At 34.4% G+C, this 27555-nt stretch overlaps 2 protein-coding genes across 2 annotated transcripts; one reads left to right on the top strand and one right to left on the bottom strand.

Moving 5' to 3' along the window:
• The first annotated feature begins 14196 nt into the window (after positions 1-14196).
• LOC133293503 (transcription factor MYB61-like) lies at positions 14197-15787 on the top strand. The gene is made up of 4 exons (XM_061492079.1): positions 14197-14329; positions 14467-14596; positions 14704-15225; positions 15277-15787. Exons 1-4 carry the CDS (start codon positions 14197-14199, stop codon positions 15785-15787), a joined length of 1296 nt encoding a protein of 431 aa, XP_061348063.1.
• A 4979-nt stretch (positions 15788-20766) lies between these two features.
• Positions 20767-26183, bottom strand: LOC133293502 (pectin acetylesterase 10-like). Its single transcript, XM_061492078.1, has 12 exons — positions 25979-26183; positions 25394-25476; positions 24013-24142; positions 23845-23918; positions 23050-23136; positions 22843-22967; positions 22675-22735; positions 22142-22195; positions 21932-22009; positions 21691-21796; positions 21447-21592; positions 20767-20884 (listed from the first exon to the last, which is right to left on the bottom strand). Exons 1-12 carry the CDS (start codon positions 26181-26183, stop codon positions 20777-20779), a joined length of 1257 nt encoding a protein of 418 aa, XP_061348062.1. The 3' UTR covers positions 20767-20776.
• Between the last annotated feature and the right edge of the window lie 1372 nt (positions 26184-27555).

The following is a 27555-nucleotide window of genomic DNA, read 5'->3' on the forward strand; positions in this document are numbered from 1 at the left end:
GCTTGGTACCATATTAGAATCAAAATAAAGTAAAAGGCAACCATATGGTGGGTAATTTGAAAATCTAATAAGATATACTAAATTGTAAAAATGCCAAAAAAAAAAATCGGCATGGATAGAATCACCACAAATCTAAAATGTGACTCAATCTTGAAAGCAAGCAGTGTGAACAAGAAGATGGTGACATAATTCGTACAACGGAACACATTCATGTTGAGGACATAAAAATTATGGGTTGGCTTAGATTTATATATGAAGTTGTATTATAAAGTAACCATCTAGATTAGATATTGTTGGGTTATCTTATGTCTGGCACTAATTCTTTTTGAGTTTGATTAGACCCCTGTAATCAAATTCTGTTGAGAATTTCCAGAGCCCAACACAAGAACTGAAATCAGATTGATTGAGAAGACTCAACTCTCCTGGAGCAAATACTTATTAGAATCTCAAATAATTCATGTACCGGCATAAGCTCTCTCCCAAAATCACAAGTAATGATGTAAATGTAGCAATAAAGTTGACTATCAATTTCCACTACAAAGCAAAAGTGAAAATGTAATTATTCAAGGATGGGGTACAAGGGAACATTTCAACCAGACAAAGCTTTTGATAATTGATGGGGTTAGACTTTTTCTGATGAGCAAGCTTATATGCCATTAAAAAAATCTTATAATTTCGCCTTGCTATTGAAGTTAATTTCCTCTGCTTATTGGGTTTTCCTCTCTCAATTTTACTCAAAACACTTCCAAGATGCTTTCATGTTGTACACATAATAAAATAGTCCCAGTGAGTAACGAGGAATGAATTGTAGAGTGATTTAACTTAATAATGATTATTTATTGGGTACTAATCTTGCATATATGGAAGCAACGTCGTGAAAGAGACACTCATGTTTTTGTCATCATCGCTTATTGCTTTGACATGACAAAAAGATAATTAAGTTGCCGTAACTAAAACTTATGAAATATGCATGTGCTTGTGTTTCCAACCAGCCTTGATGGGCCAATTTAGCAGGATAACTTGAGGTCTTCTCAGATTGGAACTTTTATAATATCAACCTTGTTACTAGCTTCATTTATCCAACAAATGAAGGTGGAAGCTGACCGGCCACAAATTTTGCTCCACAATGATATTCTATTCTTAATAAAGAAAGGTTATACTTACAACCTCTTACCATCATATTTTAACACTATTGATTTTCGTCAATCAACGGTTATTATTTTTTCAAATTAAACTCATTAATTAATTATTAATTCACAATAAATAATAATCGTTGATTGATGGAAATCAACAGTTAAGATATGGTTGTAAGAGGCTGTAAACGAAAATAGGTTGTAAGTATAACCTTCCTCTTCTTAATATCAAGCGACAAACACATAACGTACTGAAATCCCAAATTTATTCACAAAATTGTTAAAAAAAATTGCATGTTCTGCTTGCAATGTTAATAATATATTTCGGGTATAATCTCCTAGCTTCCCGGGGCCTTACTAAAGACTCACTTTAGGGACTATGCTAAATAATAGATTTGGTGGGAACTTTAACAAAGAGTAAATTGTGCAAACTAAACTTGGAGGTGGTTGCAACTTGCAACTATTTCTACAGTAGCATGTAGCTTATTTTAATCAAATAGTTGCAAATAAAGTAAAGAAAATTTATCTTATCAATTAGTTGTCAGCGATTGCTCTTTCTTGTCAATTAGTTGTCCATTGTAGAATTAGATTAGGAAAAGATGGTTTAAAGGATAATGCAGATGCATCTTAATTTTTTCAAGGGCATGTGGATTATGTCTCCCTCTCGTTCAAATGCCCATTATGATCTTCCAAATCTTTCGCTTCATGAATTTCACTACACAAATTTCCCATCAACATTATAGTTATATAAGCTTTTCAAAATCGATCATGCCTTTTGCTTTACTTGGATGGCATCGTTTACATTTGTTAAAATGATGAAAAATTGTTAGTAGTACTAATTAATATCAAAGCTTCCCACATGATAAGATAGGCTTCGCAAATTATATGCCCCCAAGTTGGCAGCAGTTACAGGAAAGTTTCCATAAAGAAGATAATTTGTAAAACCAAATTATGACCTTTATGTAGTCAACAAAGAATGAGAAGACTAAATAGACATTTTAGCTCTGCGACTGTTACAATCATATCATGTCATTGAAGCAAAAGAATACACATTTACGTGGTATGATTGTTACCAATTTTTCTGAACTATCTGTGTTTTGGTTAGTACCTGAAAATTTAGCTCTTAAATTGCAATAAAACACTGCACTGTGAATTATTGAATTTGGAAAATTTCTGAGGTACTTGGAACAAAGTTGGACCGAGACTAAGTGGCTTTCAATACGTCAATGCGGAGGGCGTTTGTGAATTATTGCTAGGACCGTGTTGTTTAAGGGAGGCCTTCAAGCAAGGACAAGATGATTGCTGTTCTATTTCAACATTAGTAATCAATGATTTTCTGGACAAAGTTGAAGCAAATTGAAAATAATGAAGTTCTTTTGTGGCACTAAAGGGAGTTAGTTCAAATGGTACATGATTGATTTCGCTTAAATAAGGTCTTAGGTTCAAGTTTATGTGAATACAAAAATTTTCTTTTGGAAGAGTTAACTCTACCATGATATGAATGTTTCTCCCTCAAACATGATTATGTCTTGTAGAGGATACCTGTGATTTATAAGAATAAAATAAAAAAATCTTAATTTGTGGCACTATGCATTGGACCTAAATAAAAAGCTTAATTTTATGTATGGCCTACCAAGATTAATATCACATATTCGCATTGACAATAATGCCACACAATTCTTTTCTTATGCATTTTTCTTTTATATTGCAGAAAAACTGAGGGACCAGGGGGCTCCATTTACTAAAATTTTCATACATATTCCAATTTCCTAAAGGAATCCCAGCTCAGCAATTTGTGAGACAAATACACAGCGAAGTGTACAAATGATATCGGATTGGATTTGTCTCGAGCCTTGTCTGCCTCTGATTATCACAATGGTTCAACAGAGCTTGAGATGTGACTAAGGCCCTAAACTGCTTCCCATTAAAGCCTCGTGAGTCGTGAATACAATCCTTGTATATATATAGCCTTATTTTTTTTATATTTGTAAAAGAGATTATTTTCTCTATTCAAACTTATAATCTTTCAATCACAAAGAAATAGTTTTATTACCGCTTAAGGTTCTCCCTCATCTTTTGTGACTAATTAAGGCTTACTTTCAATCACAAAAATAAAATAATGGATACCATGAATCAGTGTTTCATACATGCGTGTTTCTTATTCTAACAAGAATTAAATTGCCACCTTACCCTATGTCCATGCTAGAAATATTTGCCTTTTTTTTAAAGTAAATAAACTAGTGGTAAAGATAGGTTAATCCAAGACTATTAGTGGCATTTTATCCTGAACCCTTCTATTATTTGAGTTAACTAGCGTTTCTGGCGAATATTCATCTCTAAGATCATACGAAAGCAAGTTCACTTTCGCTATTGTTAAAATATTGTTGTTTCATATGTTTCAATCATTTGCAGTCAGAGATTGATTCCCATAAACAGAGACATCAAACATTTGATTGCAAGGAAACAAAGGAAAAACGAGGAAAAAGACGACCAGAAAAACATTGATTCAAGTTACGTGGCTGACCAACTTCATTTTGATTACTATTTTAAATGGCCCAATTGATTATATGGTCGTAAATATAAAAAGGACAACGAAGCCGACACATATTATTAACGTATAGAGGCAGCAAGAGTAATGGAAAATATAAATTTTGTTACATTAATGTTTGGAGAGTTTGACTTCGTTGAACAGCTCATATGGGAAATATAAGATAAGGCTAGAAGCGCATAATGGGGTAAGGAGATTACAAGCATATCCCCATGAAGGTTTTATTAATAATAACTCAAATGTCAAATTGGATGGCTGAATTAGGACATGGCTCAGGCCATGGAAGCTTCACAAATCACAATGTCAGAACCAAGAGACAGGCTATCACAGAAGGATATCAATATTAATATCATTATTATATTTTATTAATATTGAGAGGTGAAGATACTTTTCCAGTTCAGAACATGTTCATGGAAAAATTAAGCACTTGGAGACAAATTACTAGTTTGGATTCTTGTGCACTATGAATAACTTGCAGAGAATATTGAGCAATATGTGCCATCTAAGAAGGATAATGGAATTGATTAATTTATAATGCGCATAAATGTCCTTCCATTACTTTTACTCCGAGATATTTATTTCTGTTTTTCTTTTCTTTTCTTTTCTTTTTTAAAGAAAAATGCTAACAATTTCAATCTAATATTAATTTACATTACTTTATACTCATGCTGAGGCCATTATTGTTTGTCTTCTAAGTTTTCGTGTTTCCAAATGATTTGGTGCTTAATTATGTTAACTTGTGTGGTAAAATTTATATATTTTATTCTTGCTTAACATGAACTTGAGTATTTTAACATAGATTATGCCACTTCTTATCTATGTTAGATGATTTTTTTATGCTTACATTCTACTAATTATGTTAAGTTGATTTTCTAAATTATAAAAGATTATTACATAAATACTTAATACACTTTAAGAAATTGAAAACATAAATTAACAACACCGAGTTTACGTACAATAACCAAGGCAAAGGTAAAAGAAACTGTTTATCAAAAAAAAAAAAAAAGTAAAAGAAACTCTCTTTTTTGTATACACACGAAAGAAAACAAACAAACTATACACTAACGTTTCTGGGCACCATATTGCTCCTAACATCCTCAAATACTAATTCTCACACCCCTCAGGGATTCTAACAAACCATTATGTAGACCAGTCAGCTGGGAGCACATTAACAGCCATCCAATTTGCTACTTGGTTCCTCTCCCTGTAAACATGGCCGACCTCTACTCTCCAATTCTTCTCAAGCAACAATCTGATTCTAGAAACAACCGAACAACAAGGATGAGAGCTGACACAACCCTCTGATAAGTTGGATAGCCATCAAGGAATCACTTTCCAGAAAAATCTGATTCAGTTTATGTTCCCAAGCCCATTCCAATCCTACTATAAAGCCCCAAAGTTCAGCCATTAAAGCTGACTCTGGATTTAACTTCCTGGAAAATCCTATGACCCAATTCCCTGCTTCATCTCTTAAGACTCCACCACAAGAAGACCGAGTTCCATTACCAGAGAAAGAACCATCAGTGTTAATCTTGACCCAACCGGAGGGGGGGTTTCCAGTTTATCATGATCTCTTCCTCCCTTTCCAATGTTACTCCAGCACCTGCTAGGATACCATTTGCAACATTAATGTTAGATATATAAAGAGAAGCTTGTGAAAAAATGTCCAGGGTTGTTGAGCTTTTCCCATTGAACACTAAGTTATTTCTATCCTTCGATATAAACCAACATATCACTCCAAACTTCAACCTCCATGTCATATTCTGGCTTCCCCTGTGTAGATTCCTCATCAACCAACTGTCCATATCATTCTCTATGAAGGAAGTTATCCCCCTTCTATCAAACCAAAGATTCCACACCTCGCGGGCCCAGGAGCATTTTCTGAAGACATGATCATTATCTTCAAGGGACGCATTGCATCTGGGGCAAGAACCAATATCTGACATGTGTCTTCGTGTTCTTTCTGCATTCGTGAGTAGCTTATTCCCAACCAAGAGCCAAAGGAAGAATTTAATCCTTTGAGGGCCTTCCCACTTCTACACAATGTTCCAGACTTTAGGACAAGAAATCTCACAGGGCAAGGAGAGTTAGTTGTATGTTGAACTGATGGTAAAAAAACCAGAGCTGGAGTGGTTCCATATTAACTTATCCTGCTCATCCAGGCTCGAGGGAGGGCTTATGTTAGCTATAGCATTCAGAGTTTCTCTGGATAGGAGCATATTAAATTTGCTCCAATCCCAGATCTCCTCTTTTACACAATCCAGGACCTTCCAGCTCTTACCTTCTTCAGGGATATTAGAGGGGACAAGGTCAATCAGTCTGCCAACATTTGGGACCCATCTATCAAATCAGAAAAAAGTTTTTGATCCATCACCAATAATGATTCTAGAGCCTTCTAGAACCTGGTCCCAGACTTTTTGGATCCCCTTCCAAGTATTGGAAGTATTGCTGCCTCTTTTCAGATCAGGAGCATAAGTATCCTCAACCTTGTATTTACTACACAAAACCTTGACCCATATTCATCCTTGTTAGATAAAAGCCCAAACCCCATCTTCATGGAGAAAGCTTTATTAACTAATTTTTGATCCCTGAATCCCAGCCCTCCATCTTTTTTAGAGCGGCACAATCTCCTCCAACTCACCAAATGGGTCTTTCTTTGCACCTGGGAAGATCCCCATATAAAATTCCTTGTTATTTTCTCTACTTCATTGCATACACCATATGGAATCACAGCAGACTGCATGGAATAAGCAGGCGTGGCTTCTAAAACGGATTTGGCTAGTGTAGCCCGACCAGCCAAAGACAGGGAAGTCTGGTTCCAGCAAGATAATCTTTCTTGGACTCTATCCAACACATTCCTAAAGGTATTCTTGGTTACCCTTTTACGATGAAGGGGCACACCAAGGTATTTTCCCAGATCTGAGGTTATTCCTATGCCAAGGGACTCACTAATTTCTTTAGCCCTCCCCAGGTTGACATTCTTTGAGAAGAACACTCTAGTTTTTTCCTTACTGACTTTCTGACTAGAGGCTCCAGCAAAGATTTTTAGAACCTGATTTATCACATAGGCTTGCTCCAAGCTAGCTTCAACACACAGGATTATGTCATCAGCAAAAAATAGATGAGAAATAGGAGGGGCATTCTTCCTTAGCACAATGGGCTTCTAGGCTTTAGTCTCCACTGCCAAGTGAATAAGATGAGCCAATCTTTCTATACAAAGAACAAACAAGTAAGGGGATATAGGGTCCCCTTACCTGATACCTCTCCCCGGATTGATCCTTCTAGTTACCACTCCATTCTACAGAAGACTCATAGAGGATGTGGATATACAGCTGTAGACCAACTGAGTAAGAGAATTAGGGAAGCCAATGTCCTTCATAGTCCTCCAGAATAAAACTCCTATTAAGACGATCATATGCTTTTTTCAGGTCCACCTTTATCATCATCCATCCTTTACTACCTATTCTAGACCGCGTTGAATGAATAACTTCCTGAGCTATGATTATATTATCTGCACCTTGTCTCCCTTTGATAAAACTACACTGGTTTGGTGAGACAATCCTAGGCATCAGATCCCTCAGTCTCCCAGCAATAATCTTTGTAATGGTTTTGTAAACAACATTACAAAGACTAATGGGTCTAAAGTCCTTCATATTTTTTGGGCTTTCCTTCTTGGGAATTAAACAAATCAATGTGCCATTGATCTCTCTCACCTTTTTCGGGGAACAAAAAATCTCATCAATTAGTTTACAAACTGAATCACCAATAATATTCCACTGACTCTGAAAAAATATGGCACTCAAGCCATCAGGACCAGGGGCCTTGAACTTGCCCATCCTCAAAATAGTCTTCCTTATTTCCTCCTTGTTAGGCTTAACCGAGAGGATTCTTAACTCTTCAAGGGCTAAGCTAGGGAAAGCATTCTGGATAGGAAATTCCTCATCCAACTCCTCATCAGCTTTGAAAAGATCTTGCTAGAAGGATACAGCCATGTTTACTAGTTCCTCAGTATCAGCAACCCAATCTCCTTGATCGTTCTTCAGAGTAACTATCATATTGTGTCTTCTTCTGGCTACTGTGGAGGAGTAGAAGAATCTAGAGTTCTTATCCCCATACTTCAACAATTAATTGCGAGATCTCTGAAACCAAATCAGTTCCTCCTTCACCAAGATGGCTTGAAGCTCCTTCCACAGTTTTTTTTGCATTAGCTTTGTGTTATGGTCAAATCTACCATATTTGTAGCTATCAAGCCCATTCAGCCTGGAATACAATCTGTTCTTCTGCTTGATACTCTCCCTGAAAACATTTTGGTGCCAACTCTTGACATCAGTCTCAAACTTATTTCTAGCCATCAGCCAACTCACATTATTCTCCCAACTCTTCTTAACCAGATTGCTGAAGCTCTGATCAGTTAGCCAGGCAGCCAGGAACTTAAAGCTTCTGGTATGCATCCCTGGCTTAGCATGCCCATCATTGCAGAGAAGGATTGGCCTGTGATCCGAGTTAAAGAAAGGAAGATGGGTAATGAACCGGTCAGGCCAAGCAATATTCCAAGCTTCACTAGAACACGCCCTGTCCAACCTCTCATGAAGTCTTCCACGTTTTCAAGTAAAGTCAGGCCCCTTATATCCCATATCACTCATATTGCATCTATACAAGCATTGTTGCATATCTGATATACAAGCACTGTTCCAGCACACCTCCTTTCCCCTTATCTTCTCTGATGCATTTAGGATAGAGTTGAAGTCCCCTATTATCAGCCAGGGGTCATCAACTGATGTACTAATGGACCCTAACTCATCTCAAAGAGTTCTCTTTTCCAGTCTCCTATGACTACCATACACAAAGGTAATCAGGTCAACCTTCTTGGACTCCAGATATTTAACCCGTGTGTGAACAAATTGGTGATGAGTTTTCAGCAGATTTCTGTGCAGTTACAAATTTCTGCAGTTCAAACTTATACTAGTAAGTTTGATTATATACTATGGTAAAAAGGTAAAATATAAGTTTGATTATTAGTACTCTTGATGAATTCAAGAGTACTAATACTCAAACTTATACTTTTATGACTTTGATGACTCAACCAATAACCAATTTATTTTTTATGAGTAGAGGTTAGTCATTTTGTAAAATTGCTTGCAAGACTCAATAAATAATTAATTTCTTTATCCTTAGAAGTCAAGGTTATGAATTAATTGAATGAGTTCGTTTTTTCTGTAGTTACTGCAGATAATTTATCTGCAGTAAGCCCAATACGACGTCATTTTGGACGGGATGGTGTTTTTGTAATTTTAATTTATTTCAGGGTTATAATAGTCTTTATATTTATAATTTTTTAAGATTTCATTACCAAAACGACGTCATTTTAGGAATAAATGCACGTAACTTATCTGCATTAACTGCAGAAACATTTTTCCCTAATTGAATATTAGTTGATTTATAGAATCTCCCTATTAAATTATTGATTACATTTTAGGCAAGTAAAAATTCTAAATACTACTAATTAGACTAATCTCTTTAATATTACATGCTAACTCTCTAATTTACTATTGTGATTTTTATTACTTATTTTCATTATCTATATTGTTTTCTTTTAAATTAATTAATTTCCAAAATAATAGTTTATCTAATGAAGTTGTACTTTAGCAACTCAATCTTTGTGAAAAATAATATTCTGTTTTACCCTTTATTACTTTTGCTATTTGTTACCCTTACCAAATTAATCAACAAGCACATGAATATATTATTTTACATTTTTACTACTTGATTGATGACATGTGAGTATGCATGGTAACCAGTTCCTGATATAACTAACCGGTGAGGAAGGTATTTTCTTTTTCTAGTAGTTTTTGGATTCGTCAAGCAGCCAAACTCAAAAGGGTGAATACTCAAATTTAGAGATTGCGATAATTACATATTGGAGAATCTCGTAGTTAATAGGGTGGCCATTTAAAATTGACATTATGTAACTAAAGTCAGAAAGCTCCTGGAATGACACACATACCACTAATGGCCTTTTTGGACCTATGATCTCTCTGCTCTGCTTTTATGATTTGTCCCTAGATGGGGGCAAATAGTACTATTAGACCAAAACCGTTGAACCTTTTCTTCCCAAACACAAAGCCTTTTATCTTTGTCAGGTAATTATTTGGTTATTTTTTTATTGTATGTCTATAATAGCTACCACCTAGATGAATAATTCTCATTCAGTTTTGGTCTGCCATTCTCTTGTGTTTTTGAAGTGACACAATCCCTTTGCTCTAACAACATTATCTTTTTGATAAGATTTTGTGTATCTTCTTCACTCGTTATTTTCTTGTTCGAGGAAATTTTTTATTTATTAAAAAATATATATTTTTGAGAATATGATGGAATTTCTTTTTTCGGATAAGTTACGAAAAGGTGTTTGGTAGTCCAAATTTTTTTTCGAAAAAGATGGGTTTATTTTATTAATGTTATGTTTGGTTAATTGTAAAATATTAACGGGAATCTGAACCGAAATGACAAAATTATCCATTTTTACATATCTACTGATATATTGTATAAGGATATTTTTGTCTCAAAATGTGAAAATGTGTTTTCCAGTTGGTGGAAAAAAAATAATATCATAGACGAAATGAGATTATTATTTTTTTCATGTGTAGTTAAAAATAAAAACGATGGGGAAAAAGTACTCCGAAATTTTCTCATATTAAATATGGTAAAAAAAAAAATCCCCATCTCATTTTCACAATATTTCATCCAAAAAACTTATACCAAATATTCCCTGAGGCTAAGCTAGAAAAAAAAATTGAGCAAACGCGTACAAGACCTCAAACGAATTGCATGTTGCAATAAAAGTTGTGTCCATCTGAGCGTGGATGCATTTTGTAATAAATGATCTACCAAAATTGTCTGCTTTCATATATGGATGTGTTTTGGCTGTTGTCGCTGCAAAGAAAAGATTATAAACGAGTAATATATAATTATAATAATAAAATTATTATTTTTTCTCTCTTCAAATATTGTCGGCTAATGTAGCAGAGAAAAAAAATAATTTTATTAGTATAATTATATATTACCTGTAGTATATAATTAAAATCGATTGTTGTATCTTCACCGAAAAAAAATTGATTGTATAAAAAAAATTATACAATAAAAGGAGAAGTATATTTCGCTTCATATATATCAGAGAAGCAGAAATGCAAGCCACACTACATTAGGGACAATTGCATGAATAAATCTTGAATACAACGGTTGCACTCAAAATTCAATGCAACCGGCTATTTATTTTGTAACACGTAAATAAAAAATATTACTTTATAAATAAAATATCACATTATCAGACAATTGATGTGATATGTTTTATTCACGTATTATAAAATAAATGGATGGTTGCACTCAAAAGATTTATCCCAATTGCATTATTGTGATTGTCGCATTTGTATATAGCAGTAGAGTTGTTTATTTCTATTATGGGAATGGATTCTCTGGAAGGAGGAGTCATATAGTCATATTATTTAATCACAATCACTAATTGACGATGAGATAAGAGAGAGAAAAGTATATAATTTGTACAGAATAATATTTTTACAGTTACAGCATATAAGTTATCTGTATTTACTCTCAACACGACATCATTTTGAGATTAAAAAATTAAATAATTATAATTATAAAGACTATAATAATCTTGAAATAAATTAAAATTACAAAAATACCATGATTTTCGCCCCAAAAAAACGCCGTATTAGACTTATTGTAGATAACTTATCTGCAATAACTGCAGATAAAACGAACCCTACTTTTTAAACGAGTAGTTGTGATGAAATAATATGACCACATAATCACTTTTTCACGTGAGAGAATCCACTCCCTTCTAAAATTAACTATGGTTTTAGTACCCTACATAAAAAAACCAACGGTTTTAGTATCTTTCCACACAAACACAGAAGTCGTGTGAAGTCAGAAAATTGACATTGAAGAAATGTACATTTAATAAAAAAGATACGTAATTTTCAAATTGCAAAAATGATGAATCATTCGGATAGTGGGTTGAACTTCCAGCAGTTTCTAATGAAAGAAATATGACCTTAACCTGCTCAGATGTCAAAGGCAATTTTGCATTTGTTCCCAAATGATGAAACTTTTCCAAACGATCATGATTTTGAAAAATAATCCCAAAAAGCCAAAAAGAAGAGAAGGGCAGTTTTCTACCAAAGAGTACCTGACATAAAAGTTAGTCAAGAAAAGGAAAGGGCCATGGAGTTTTCAAAATTTTGAGAATTATATACAAAGGGAACATGAGAGCCTAGAGAAGGTTCTGTTATCATCAATTTAATGCAGTATACTTTGTTTTGCACACCTTGCTAATCTCAGGCTTTACTTGTCCAAGAGAATTTCGCCCTTATCAAATCTTATGTTTAATTTATACTTCATATTACTATTCTTGGAGTAGGTTTATCCTTGCAAAGCCACTCCTTCAAATCCCATACAAAGTTCTAATTTCCACTCTCTTTCTCTTCTAGCCATTATATCATGTGGGAATGGGGACATTTCGTCACACTAGAGAAGTTTCAAACACACGAGATAATAAGTATCAGCTCTAAGCAGCATGGTACACAACCACCTTCCTAGCTAGCTAATTTGTAGCATTTACTTACCAAAAATTGGCATATACAAATCACTCGGAATTTATTCACTGTCATAGGAGTATGTGAACTTTTATGTTAAAATTTGAGATCTCTCGAGGAAATGCCTCGACCTCGCAAGTGGAACATGACAAATTTACATATATATATATATACAGAAGGGAAGCATCCGTTTATAAAAAAAAAATTATAAATTACACTAAGTATGACCGGTCATACACTCTTGATTGAAGTATGATCGGTCATAATAAGTGTAATTTATAAAAATTTGTAAACAAAAATTTTATAAATATAACTGTAAAGAACTTTGAGGTCACCACCCCAAAAGCTAGCTCAAAGAGTGGGAGTACCCAAAGCCTTATAAACTCCACATTAGTTGCACATACAACTTATGTGGGACTATATATCTCAACACGCCCCCTCACACAAGAGCCCACTGGACTTGAAGGGTGGACAACATACAAGCTCACCTACATGTGGAAATTCCACTATAAAGAAAGTGGGAGGCAGTGAGATTCCGAACGCTCTGATACCATATTAAGAACCTTGAGGTCACCATCCCAAAAGCTAATGTGGAGTTTATAAGGTCTTGGGTGTAACATCCCGAGTGCTGACAATTGTATGGTTAGTGGAAGAGCTAATGTACAATTGAATGTATGGTTAGTGGAAGAGCTAGCGTACTATCAGCGGGAGGGGTACGTGAATGAATCAAATAACACTGAAAAGAGAGGGATTCTAGAGATTGTGCTGGTATAAGACAGCACAGCTGAGGATAACTTATAAGAATTAATTGGTACTACCTATACTAACAAGATGCATCTACTTTTAGGTAGCCCGGATCGGAAGAACTCCACAGTTAAGCGTGCTTGACTTGGAGCAATTCAGGGATGGGTGACCTCCTGAGAAGTTTTTTCGGGAAGTGTGCGAGTGAGGGCAAAGCACGTGTTAGTGTGTGGGAATAGTCGTTGATGCTTGCAAGTGGCCGGACGTTACAAGTGGTATCAGAGCAGGGCCTCTCATCCAGTACGGTGTGGTTCGAGGACGAACCAGGCGGAAGCTGGTAACTGTAAAGAACCTTGAGGTCACCACCCCAAAAGCTGGCTCAAAGAGTGAGAGTGTCCAAGGCCTTATAAACTCCACATTCGTTGCACATACAATCAATGTGAGACTATATATCTCAACACGCCCCTCACACAAGAGCCCACTGGGCTTGAAGGGTGGACAACATACAAGCCCACCTACATGTGGAAATTCTACTACAAAGAAAGTGGGAGGCGGTGAGATTCCGAACGCTCTGATACCATGTTAAGAACCTTGAGATCACCACCCCAAAATCTAATGTGAAATTTATAAAGTCTTAGACACTCTCACTCTTTGAATTAGCTTTTGAAATAGTGTATCCAAGGTTGTTTACAATAACTTTTTCCGTATATATAAGTCAAAACTAAATAATCTTATGCGGTAGTTTCCTATGCATCAAATGAATAGGAACAGGAGCACCATGACCGTCAGAACATGATGACCAAGCTAGTGGGACCCAAGTGATTATGTGGATTGTCCCGTGAAGAAGGGAGAGGAACCCAGTTCAGGAAAGTCAGATATAAATTTAAAAAAATAAATAAATTAATTAAAAAATGGCACTGTCCAATCATCTCTAGAGTACAACTTTCTCTTGTTTAAGGCCCCTCCTATATATTTGATTCCCTATCAAGTTGCCATTTTATTTTCTTGACTTGCTTGTTCAACTAAGGCCTCTCTTAATAATACTTCCCTTCACCCCACCAAAACTCACTCTCATTTCCTAGGTTTTCTTCCACACACAGTCCACGTAGGTTTGGACACAAGAGTAGCGTTGGTTTTTGTGGGTTTGACAAAACTTGACGTGCACATGGGAAGGCACTCTTGCTGCTTCAAACAGAAGTTACGGAAAGGCCTCTGGTCTCCAGAGGAAGACGAGAAGCTTTTGAATTACATCACAAAACATGGTCATGGATGTTGGAGTTCGGTCCCCAAACTAGCTGGTACTAGTCACTACTATACACATATATATAACATTATCATTTTTTTGATATTGTAGTGTGTGTGCACAAAATGAAGGACAAGATCAGAGACCCTTTATAACCTTCCTTTGTGTGTGTGTGTGTATTGTATATGCCAGGTTTGCAAAGGTGTGGGAAAAGCTGCAGGTTGAGGTGGATAAATTACCTGAGGCCTGATTTAAAGAGAGGTGCATTCTCACAGCAGGAAGAGAATTTGATTGTTGAACTTCATGCAGTCCTTGGCAATAGGTAGTAGTTTAGTTAAATGGTTCAGTTGAGGAATTGTCTTTCTTTTTTAACATTTAGTTATTGCTTTTTCTGACTTATGGTTCTTGTTCTATGGTTTTTTTTATCAGGTGGTCTCAGATTGCAGCACAGCTACCAGGAAGAACTGACAATGAGATTAAAAATCTATGGAATTCATGCCTCAAGAAGAAGCTGAGGCAAAGTGGCATTGACCCAAACACACACAAACCACTCTCTGAGGTTGAGAACGACAAGGACAAGCCACTCACAGCCGACAAAAGCAATCAGAATAAAGCCTCAGTGGGATCCAATGAAGTGAGTTTGGTTGAGCCAGCAAAACTCAACTCAACTTCCATGCCTGTTGAGAGATACCCTCTGGAAGTTTCTACTAGCTCCAAGATCAACAACACTAGCAGCAGCAATTTGACCAACACCAATCCCACCCAGGAATTATTCCTAGAAAGGTTTGGTACCTGCCATGAAAGCTCCATCACCACCAGTTGCAAACCATCTGATATGGTTGGATCATATTTTTCTTTTCAACAGTTGAACTATGTACCAAATATGGGTCTCTCTGCAAATCCCAACACCTCACTTTGCTTCCTACCAACATCCACTTCTTCCCAGGTTATGTCAGACCTTAATTCTAGCATGAACTCCTCTATGCTCCATTCTGTTTCAAGCACAATTTTCCCAACTCAAACACATGTGAAGCCCACTATGAGTCTCCATTCTAATAACAATCCTTCAATATCCTCTGGCGATATTGATGGGGTTCAAAACTGGGAATCCAGTAACTTCAGCAACAGTAACATGGCAAATAAAAGCAATGGGAGCAGTAACAGTATCCAGTTACAAAGCAGCACAAACTTCCTTGACAACAACACTCTGACGTGGGGGCTAGCAGAGTCTATGAAGGTTAATAAAGAGAATACTCATGTGTCCCTACAAGCAGAACAAGAGGAAATAAAATGGTGTGAGTATCTTAACACCCCGTTTCTTCTAGGGAACACAGTGCAGAATCAAACCTCTCAATCTATCTACAGTGAGATTAAACCAGAAACAGGCTTCATAGCAGACGAGTCAAGTACTAGTTGGCACCATAGCCAGCAGCAACCACCACCTTTTCAACTTTCAGATATATATACCAAGGATCTGCAGAGATATTCAGTGGCTTTTGGACAAACCCTGTAGCTTGTATGTAATATGTGGAAACTTCAATTCAAAGAAAAGAGACTAAAGATGCCGACTTTCCAATATGAACTAGGTCAGAATTTTCTCTTGTGAGTTCTGACCACAGGTGTGTGCTGTAAATTTCTTCATCTTTATTTTTATTTTTTTATTTTTTCTTTTGATATTGTATATGTTTCTGATACAACAACCAAAAAAAAAAAACACAACTCTCAGCATTATGTTACAGTATAATATATTTGTGATTGATTCCAGCTTCTTCCTAGTTCCCACCATTTTGTTCATCAAACACGAAGGCTCTACTGCAGAATAAGGCTTGTTTCCAAGGCTTCTTTTCTTACATAATTCTTATGTTATTATGGATATGTAGCTTGTTACTTTTGTCTGTGGACAATAGACTGCATTCTTTATATTTGTGTGCCTTCAAGTTTCAATAAGGTTTTTGTACCTGCACTTCAACAGTTGCCATTAAGTTCATGGAGCGTGCGTGTGAGTGTGACTGAATAGTTTCAAATCCTAATATCTTTTAGATGTCCGGCATTTGTTCTCACTCTCTTTCACTCTTTTTTACTTAGTCAGCTTTTCACTTGAGACTTTTCAAATTGAGAATCCATTGAACTTTTCCATCTTTTTTTTTTCTCTCACAGTATCAAAGCAATAGGGACCATAGTTTTTAAATGGGTGTCTGTCACTGTCTCCTACAGATAATAGAGATTGAATGACTGAAGACAAGAAAGCATACAATTCTTGTCTTCCTTTGATTTACCTATTTCAAAAGTTGTACACATTACACATAGTACACTTTACACACAGAGAGGCAACAACCACACAACAAATTTATGGCACACCACCGGCTAGTTAAGAAATTCAATTCAGTTCAATAAAGGCCACAAAAATAAAACTTATGTAACAGATTTCTTTAGCTAAAATTATCTTAAAGACACAGTGTAAGTCCAAAAAAAAAGGGGAAAGAAAATGAAAATGGATTAGTAATTGAATGTAATTTATTTTGGTGTATTGGGAAGTGACACAATGTGTACCAATTTAAAACAAGAGGATTCTGTGTGAATGTCAATAGCGTGGGCCTAAGCCTCTAAAAGCTTTGCACAAGATAATGGGTCCCCCCGGTGAGCATCTGCATGTACTGATGCTGAAAGAGAAAGTTGCAAGATAATAAAAAAAATTGGGAAGTTCACACAGACATGACAGAAATGACCGAGAGAAAAATATGAAAACGAAAGAAAGCATCCCTTCAATTAGACCTTGTCCTGAAGAAGCATCACCCCACCACAGAAACAAGTTTTTCTTTTCTCTCGTTTCCTTTCAAAGTAGTGAAACAGTTTTGACCAATACAAAACTGCTATATATTCGGTATCCTGCATTGTTGTTATTGTATTTTTATTTTGGATATAAATTCATCCAACATTCATTTACAATTGAGGTGGCTACTGGCTACACCAAACCTTTGAAGATACTGTAAAATTTTCATTACACAAACTAAAAAGTTGAGGATAGCAACTGCTGGGAAATTAACCCACAAACTAAAGTATTAAGTATACAGAAACATGCAGAGTTTATATTTACCCTTTGACCAGCTGCAAGGTGAAAACTAGCTTCAAAAACAAAAAAAATTATTGTATTACTCTTTTTTATTTGACAATTGGCTTAAGTCAAACCGTTTCAAAGCATGCAACGATCCCTTTTCTCTTTCAGCATTCCATTTCTCAAATTACCTGACAAAAGGCTAAAATTTTATTACCAATAGGAAGAAAAGTTTCATATGTCATATTAATCAGAGATGTCATTATTAGGATTTACTTATTTACACATAAGGACAAAATTCGAGCCATCAGCATTAAGTAATCATCTTCAATCTTTCAAACACCATTTGCTCGTCCTCGCAGCCCTGTTGATTGTCCATGTGCACACACATTCAATAGGTCTTCTCAGTCATTAAATATTTCCATGCTTATTATTTCTTTAATCTGCAGGCAATGGTATGATATGTTTAAAATCTTCATGCATGTGAAACAAATTATTGGGTCTATTTTCTTGGGTCCTACAATCATCAGTGCACAGGAACAGAACAAATATCCCGAGAAGGATAATGGGTGGTGGCTATGCAATCCCAAGTTTGATCCCTCGTAAAATATTAATATACTAGTTAAACAAGCTTCATAAAGTTTTTTGTTTTAAATTCTTTTCATTCATATAATTGTGTGAGGAACAAAATATATATATATATACATCTGTATGCTATTTTTATAATATAAATGCAAAGACAAGTAATTAATAAACAATTGTTGATTATGATGATAATGATTGAACTGATAATGACGGTGTTGATGAAGATATATAATATAGTTTGTGCCTTATCAGAAGACTTGTTCTGGATGACAGATAATTTGTGCATATAGTTTTTAAGAAAGTGAAGGATAATAAGAGTTGGACAAAAGTTGAATGAACTGCACAATGAACAATCAACTGTGAACTATATACATGACTAAAAGATGGTTGGTTTAAGTGATGCATGCATATTTGATTCCGTTTAAGTGAGGTGTTAAGTTCAAGTTATTATGAATGCAAAAAAAAATTCCCTATTAAGAGAGCTAACCATTACGAACAGAATTGCTCATGATTAATGATACTATTAAAGGTGAACGTTTAGGAGTGTAGATATTATTAAACAGACAATTGAAGGTGAACGCTGTTAGAGTTAGGGTAATCTATATAGAAAAAGATTTGCAGCAGTTTTTTTTTTAAAAAAAGTAATAATAATAATTTAAATTTAGAATTTTTTATTATATAATGAATCTTTTGTTTTTTGGTAAGCAATTATATAATGAATCTATCTCGCCTTTAATATGAATTTTTTTTCTGATTTTATGTGTCAAATTATACACTTCTTAAAATAAATTTTACATTTATTTTTAATTTTTGCTGTCATTTAAAATTACAATTTTTAACTTAAATTCAAGTTTCGAGGCCCAAATCAAGTTAAGTCCAAAATCATAAAAATTATTCATGACTTTTATTTATCATTATGATTTTATGTTTTTATGATTTTACTAATATTCTAAACATTTTTATGTTTTTATGATCTTTTTACATTATGATTTTTAACCCCTTTCAATTTTATGTAAAATTTTGATTTTAACTGCTTGGTTCAAGACTATTGTGTTCTTATATAATTAATGAGAAAATTATTTCTGTTTTTTCGTTTTTGCCACTGTTGTCACATCTTTTTTCGTTTTTGTTTTTCTGTTTTTTTATTTTAAATAAATTTGTGGGTCCCAATTTTTTGATTTGTATGGCAGACAATTTGTTTTCTATCACCTACTTCAGAAAACTTAAGCCCTTAATTAATTGCTGTTAATGCTGGAAAATGTTTCCTCTGTATCATAGACTACTTAAAAAAAATAACTCAATTGGCATCACAGAACTGAGCAATTAGAATAAAAGTATATGTTTGATTCTCTTCAATACTGTCTTTGGAATGAGTTTAAAATCTTAATCTCAGGAATCGCACCGAATCGGACTAATAGCAAAATAATGAATCAATTGAAATATTTAAAAAAAAAAAAATACTTGATCCTGCTGGGTAAGGAGCCCGGCACTAGTGCCTTGGAATTTTTCTTCTGAGTGAAGCACAAAACACTTTGTAAGGATGGGTCAAATGATTAATGAGAATAACTGGATACGGCATTATATTCCTATCCAAAATAAAACGGCAAGTCGTCTTTCGCATTTATATTATCTTTATTTGATTTATATTTAATCAATATACTTATACTTGAATTTTCAACATTATTTGCGTCTCTCTTCAACAGCAGGAAAATGTTTCATTTAAACTTGAAAACTATATAACTTTCTTCATTGGGTATTTGGGTCTGATTTATCATGAGCCAATGTTTCATTTAAACTTGAAAAGTAGGTGTATCAAAAAAAAAAAAAACTTGAAAAGTAGGATAAGTTTCTTCGTTGGGTCTGATTTATCATGAGCCATGATCCCAATCACAGAAGCACAGACACGCGATTTGTAAAAATATTCTATACGTTCTGACACGCGTTTGATATGTGAGCAATATTTTGAGACACGCGGTCAATTATTAGACACATTTTTCTGACACACAGTCAACTTTTTTCGACACGCGATTAATGTTCCAACACACATCCGTCATTTTTTTTTTAGTCTTAATTTTATTTTATTAACTAAATATAAAAATAATAATTTATAAATCAATTTTTTTCTATTTTGAAATTTGACATGAAAAATTAACATAGTACGAAAAATTATTTTTGTTTACATTTATGTTATAAAATTTGAATATTTGATTGACTATATGACTTATTATGAACTATTATATGTATTAAATATAAATTATATTATATATATTAAAAATTTTATTTAATATCAAAACATGTCACAACGTGTTGAAATATGACATTTTTTTAAAATTAACGTGTCAGCGTATCGTGTCATGTCAGTCTCAATGCATCGTAGATGCCAACAGACCGTAAACTTTTTTTTGCCACCACATTGGGGCATAGTCTTAGTTTCAATCAGACAATATATTGCATATTGGGATTTTAAAAAATACAAAATGGAAACAAGAAAAGCAATATCAAAGGAAGTAGAGAAAGAGAAATTTTGAAAGGATACAGAATGGGTTTGTGTGAAGAAAAATTACGGTGCATCTTTTTTTCTTCGAAAAAAAAAATGGTAGAGCACGTTTTTTATCCATTTCCATTTTGAAAAGATGGCAGCACACATGCTTGAGCTGAAGGGGTTTAGTATTTTTGTTTTTACTGCAGAAAAAATTTCTGCCACTCTCATAAATCATGGAAATGGCTTACTAAATTTGCACTTCTCAGCAATCATTTTCTTTTATTGTCTTTTGTAATTAAATGAGCAGCGTGATTTCCTAATTGAATAGGCCCAAATCCAAATGAATGAGGTGAATGAAATTGTGACAATTGATGAAATTTGGCTCATCTAAAAACCAGGTGGTGGCATGTATTATCACAAGGGTAAGGACAATCAACATCCTTAATAACTGCTCGGTCGAAATACCAGTCTCCAACAGCCAGAGCAATTGCCTGCATATTGTCAATGCATATATGTTACTGTTAGATTCCAAAAGCAAGCATATATATGACCAATAAACAAAGCAAGCATATACAATTTCCTAGAATTTTTCTCCTTGTGCATATTCTTTGGTGAAAATCATATATCATCATTTAGTAATTATATAAGCACTATCTAATAATTCAGCCTCCTCTTTTATTTATTTCGAGTTTTTCTATGACTAGAACCACAATACCAACATGTAATATTTTTTAGAGTAAATATTATTTTTGGTCCTCAGCAAATTTTATGACGCTTGTTTTAGTCCCTAACAAATAAAAAGACCCATCATGGTCCTTAAGAAATTCAAAATGGACCCATTTAGTTAAAATTTTGGTCCCTCACAAATTTAAAAAAAGACCCGTATTAATCCCTAAAAGGACTAAAATTGGTCCATTTTGAATTTCTTAGGGACCACGATGAGCCTTTTTATTTGCTAGGGACTAAAACGGGTGTCGTGAAATTTGCTGAGGACCAAAAAGGTATTTACTCTATTTTTTAACTGGAACTGCATTAGAGACGTGTGACGCTCACCTTGTTCCCAATGACAGGAGAATTGTCAGCAAACCATGTATCTTGCCTCTCACTTTGGCAGTGAGCAAAACATGAATTTATGAACAATCCATTCTGATTTGCTCTTGAGAAACCTCTAACAGCATTCAGCATTTGATTCCTGAATCCTGTATTAGATACAGTGAAAGAACTAGGTATACTGATTAATTTATTTAAGACTTTTTCTGTACTTCTAATGAAAGCTATTTCTCATACATCAAATCACCTTGCAGAAATTGGATTTGTGAACTAGTACATCTAGCATGGTTTAATCTACAATCATGCCAATAGCCATGGGGATCTGCCGATGGAGGAGCTAAGCTTGACTGGAGCTGATGAAAAACAGAAAAATATATTTGTTTAGTATAATATGTCTATATCTAATTTAATGCATCATTACTACCAGAGACCATATAGTATGATTTATCAGGAGTTAGAACAACCAGGTGACGAAATCAGACATTTACCTGCCATGAATCATAGGCGGTATTAAGAATGAATAGTGGGGTTCTGATACTGGCAATTAAGTTCTGAGGGAAGAAGCACTGAAAGAGGTGAAAGCTACATCACTGAGAGGTCAACTCAGAGCAAGCAACACTTATGGAGCATTTGATTTTCCGCATATTCATTCAAATGAAACTGATATTTCTAAATTTTCAGAATATGACAATGATTACCGAAGTGGGATCAAGGTGATTAGAACAACTGTGCGGCAGATTCTTCTGCGCTCCCTGCAATGAATGGATAAAATATTTATCACCAAGCTGTATAACTTTTCATATTAAACAAATGTTTTCATGTCAAATGACCAAGTTTCAAAACACTATTTGGCATGTGGTACATACTCTTTTCATATTAAACAACAACATCAGCATTAGCATCAACAACACCTTTATCCCAAATTAGTTGCAGTCTGTGTCTTTTCATATTAAACAAATGTTTTCAAAATTCAATTTAACTGCAAACAATTTGATCTTTCCTGCTTAGGTTTGGTGAAAACCCATGTGAAAGATCCATGACCATAACAGCATATATCCAACAGTAAATTTAAGGCAAATTAACATTTTATTTCACATTAACTTAAGGTTCTGAAGTAGTTGAACCACATACTATTAGTCAATTGTCAAGATGACCATGAAATGGTAATTTTAAAATGTATTTTGCTTTCATACTACAATAATTTGGCGGCCTTGAATAAACAATGCAGTACCTGCAACCTTACAATACCACTGAAAAAATTCCTGAGGGTATGCCCACCAGATACATCAATCCTATAATTCAGGGGGAAAACAATTAACAATTAATTTAAGGACCAAAAATCCTTTGGTAATGATGGAGATGGCATTCAAAGAATGAAATACTGCATTTAGCCACTTACGCATCAAGAAATAACCCAGCATCACTAAGACACTTCACTTTGGTGGTTCTTCGGAATAGTCCTCGAAATTCATCACAGTGTATAATAGTAGCCAAACCACCAGCCGAGCATCCAGAAAGAAGTGCCTGAAACAAAAATAGTTGTATCTAACATGAGAAGAAAGATTATTTAAGTAGCACTGTATATGTGTGTGTATATGTATACAACCTGCTTGGCAAAACGCATTCCCTTTGACATCAAATCCTCCATTGCAGCCAACCAAATACGTTGCCCTCTGAATTGCAGTTGCGCACCCTATCTCAACAGATAATATTCACAAGTAAGTATTGTGCAATAACCCTCATTTTGATAAGATGAATGTCAAGTTATGTGCGTGAAGTGTCATCAGCAAAGTGTTATTTTCTCTTCCTCATGCCTCACTCATAAAGTTTTTTACATTTAAATTTATTTTTTAGATAAACCACAAACATCCTCCACGGAAAGTAACCCTATTCGAGTCGGGAATATTCACATTATGGTAGGGCTAGCTCTCCCAAAGGAAATTTTTTGCATTCACAAAGTCTTGAACCCAAAACATTGCTTAAGTGGAATCAAGCATGTACCACTTGAACCAACTCCCTTTGTCTTTATTTAAATTTTTAGTATCTACACGTAACTTGTATCCAAAAAAATACCTGTATCCCCAGCTAACAATAACAGATGATGCAACGAATAAAAACTGTTCTGAAGAAAGTTTGCAATTGGTAAAGTTCATTAAGACAAAGTATACAGTTGAACAAAAGGAAAATAAGGGAGCTGGTAAAGAAAAGAGTTAAAGAGAGTTATCTTGTATATTCTTCTTTAGAGTTATCTAATCTTTATGCTGTAACGAATGTTAATGCAGACACTAAACTAATATTGTAAGGCAACCACATTTCATTTTAGTTATTTCATCTTCTTGTCAGCCATTACAGAATTAAATATCATTTGAATTTTCAAGAACTCCAACATATCAAAATATACCTTATCTTCACCATCCCCGGTAAAAGAGGCACCATCACAATAGCGAATTTTAACTCTGTTCCAATTGAAAAAATCTGCAATCACAAGGAACAACATGAACCAAAAGGCTAAGCAATTTTTATTTTATTTTTAGTTTGAGTAGTCCGGGTCGTTCAATCGAATGAAAACCTGGATTATCTTGAGCATTATTGCTTAATATTCCCGTAAAAGGTATCTCCTTTTCCATGAATGTTGATGATCCACGCCGTGTTTTCTTGCGATAAACGCATGTTCCGACGTTATTACACCATCCACCTCCCTGCCAAAGGATTTTCCCTTAAATACCAACAGAAAATTTTATAGCTTGAACAATAAACAATACTTAAAAACAGCAACATATGACATGTTTGGATCCTAAACTTTTTATCTGAATATTTTCATTTCAATCATATTTTTTCACAAGAAAAGTGGATTCTGACAAACCTTTCACAAGAAATGTTTCTTAAATACCAAAAGAAAGACTTATCAACCATTAAACTATGCTCAATTGTTCATTAAAGTTGCATGAGATTTGTAAAGTTGCTTAAGCTTTTGCGTTGAAGCCTCGTGGTCACGTGTTCGATCCCCACATTTAATTAATAATCAATTAAGTATCATGGAATTTCTTAGCACACTTGTGTGTGTATTATCCACCTTTCAAGCCTAGTGCGCTCTCGTATGAGGGGCATGTTAAAGAAGTATAAAACATCAAAGTAGTCTCACTCTAAGCTTTTGGGTTAAATTGTTTCTTTGTAATCAAAGTTTGGTGTCACGGATTTGATCATTACCTCCTCATTTAATTAATAATTAATTAAATTTTGTAGAATTTCTTAGCACAACTGGGTCTGTGCATTATCCACTCTTCAAGTAACGGCGAACCCACATTATTGCACTTGACGGCAAGTGCACACAGTAATTTCTGAAAAAAAAAAATATCTTACTAATTTTGCATACTTGTTTATTCTTCTAACATACAAAGTATGTTCTGGCAGCGGGTATATGTTGACAAGTACATAATTATATAGAAATGGATTGTCCATTTTAGGATTTTATAGAAATTATTGACTACTCTCAAGGATTGACAACATAATTATTGTAGGGGTTATTTCAGAATTTTCAATTCTGCTGGGTGCATCTATGGATGTTTTAGTCATGATTATTTGTTGATTCTCTAATTGATTTATGTTTGATTGTAATCGTTCTATTGTAATTACTTAGTTGACTATTGATTATTATTATTTTTATATTAAGTTGAAGTTTTCTTTTTTTTTCTTGTTTATATTATTTAATTTTTTAATGCATTTAAAACTTTCTTTAAAAACTTGGAGGGGCTAACCCGACCCCGCCACTAAATGTGCAGACATAAACAAAATTTTCTGGCTCTGCCATTGTGTAGCATCACCAGTTTAAGGTGAAATTGGTTATTTGCAAGATTTTTTTATTTTATTCTTTTGGTAAACAAATCTAAATCTATAAAGGAGAAATAAAAAGAAGCATGTGTTATAGAACAATTTGAAAGATCATGTGATACCTCTAGATTAACGAGCCAGCTGTTTGCTCCCGATCCATATCCCCGATGCAAATGATAACCAGGCAATGTTCCATCCAAGCAAACTGCCACATCAAAGAAAGGAAGCATATTAAGATAAACTAAAGGCTATAAATTCTTAGATATGGCGAAAAACTGAGGCTTTATATGCTTTAGTTTCTTTATATCTGGCTTCATATTTTAAGTTAATCAACATTAATTGGCATAAACAACCAAACAAGGCTAATATCCATGGTATCCAACACTCCCGTACATGGTATAAGAACAATTGGGCGGGGGGGGGTATAAATTTTCAGAAACAAAACTTTTAAGAAATTAATATTAAATAGAAAAACCAATTTTTAATTAAATAAACTACATTCTGAATAACAATCAGTCTTATTAAAATAACAAGAATGCCCTCAACAAAAAAAAAATTAAAAAAAATGCACAGTTTCACCAATGCTACATCAAAACAACTAATCAGATTAAAAGTATACACAACAAAAATGAAGATGGGGAAAACCCAAAAAACACAGAAGAAAAAAAAGCTGACAAGAAATAATGAAGGTTGCAATTAGATTGTACCTGCTCCTTTAGCACCAGCACTTGGAATAAGGGTGAGTCCTACCATGAGAGGGTTCCTCCCAACCAAGGATAAGGATGCTTCATGAGCATCCAACAAAGAAAACTCAGTTTCATTGAGGTGAGGATAATGGTAAGCTGCAAAGCCATCAACCCAGTTGCTAAAAACAAGTCCTATTACAATGCCAACCCAGAAAAGATTCGCCATGGCTCTTCTGACCCTACCGCTCTATGTTTGTAAAAGAAACAACACACTTCTGAAGAAGAAAAGAAGAAGGGGGAAGTACTTAGACTAATGGCCCAAACAATGCATTATTCAAGATATCTTGGCTCTGGCTAATAAGGGAATAAATAAATATTATCATATAGGGAAGGGAAAAAGGAAGAAGAGTGTGGGAGGGAGATTTATACACTGTTCGTCCACTGAAACAGTGTTTGCCGGGCTTTTGAGGTTTTTATTACAGCGGCCACTTTTCGAATCTTAAAGCTGTTTAAGGTTTGTTTAACTTGGGGGAAAGCTTGAAAAACAGCTTCTGTACATTGGCCAGTGTCACAGTCTCACAGACACATCACTTTTTTTATATTGGTAAGTGATATTTATTACCTGATTTACCCTGGAGCCTCGCAGTAAAAATATGAGTTATTCATGTGACTTGTAAGTGGAGAAAATGAATAATTGCGATAAAATATTTGAGGGTCTGTCTATGTGATATCATTAACATCATTATTGTTTTATATAAAGCACTCTTTTAAAACTCGGACGGGTCATCGAACCGGTCGAGGTACTGGATCACTGGATCACTGGTTCAACCGAGTTCAACCGATTTTACTATTCACATATTAAAAATATAAAAATATTACTTATATTAATAAAAATTCACATAAGAAAACTATCTATGAGCTTCAAAAAATAAATTGGTTTTCAATGATAGCAAATATTATATACTTCTAAGCTTCTAGCTCTAGACCGTTGAGATGAGATCACGAGACTATCAGTGTTTATCACCACTTAACTTCATGAGATCATTATAAGATGCAACTAAATTACATAAACGAACTACACTAATCTAAAATACCTTATTATTTTCACCTTACTTTTAATCATATTCATCATAAAATATGAATATGATTTAATTCAAGAGTTCTTATCAACAAAAAAAAAAATTTACCAAAAAAAAAAAAAAAGGAAAAACCGGTTTAACCCGAGTCAACCTAGTCGCCAGGTTGCCGGGTTTCGGCCGGGTCAACCGGTCCAATCCGGGCTGACTGCATAACCGATCTAACTACCCGCTCAGACTGGGGAACCCACCAGGTCACCGAGTCCCGGGTCGACCCGGCCGGTCCGAGGCAGGTTTTAAAACACTGATATAAAGAATTAATGTTTCTTATGTTTTAGGAAATAAGATAATTTTATCTCTTATTATATATATATATATATATATATATATATATATATATATATATATATATAAGTGTATAAAATTTATGTGAAATAACGTGAAGAAAATAGAAAACATGAATTTCACACTTAAACCCTTGTATAAATTATGAAATTGACTTTGTAGTTTGTACATTTGGAT

Source organism: Gastrolobium bilobum, unplaced genomic scaffold (genome assembly GCF_033153095.1).
Source record: "Gastrolobium bilobum isolate Gb01-03AN ecotype WA unplaced genomic scaffold, APGP_CSIRO_Gbil_v1 utg57417, whole genome shotgun sequence".
Lineage (NCBI taxonomy): Eukaryota > Viridiplantae > Streptophyta > Magnoliopsida > Fabales > Fabaceae > Gastrolobium > Gastrolobium bilobum.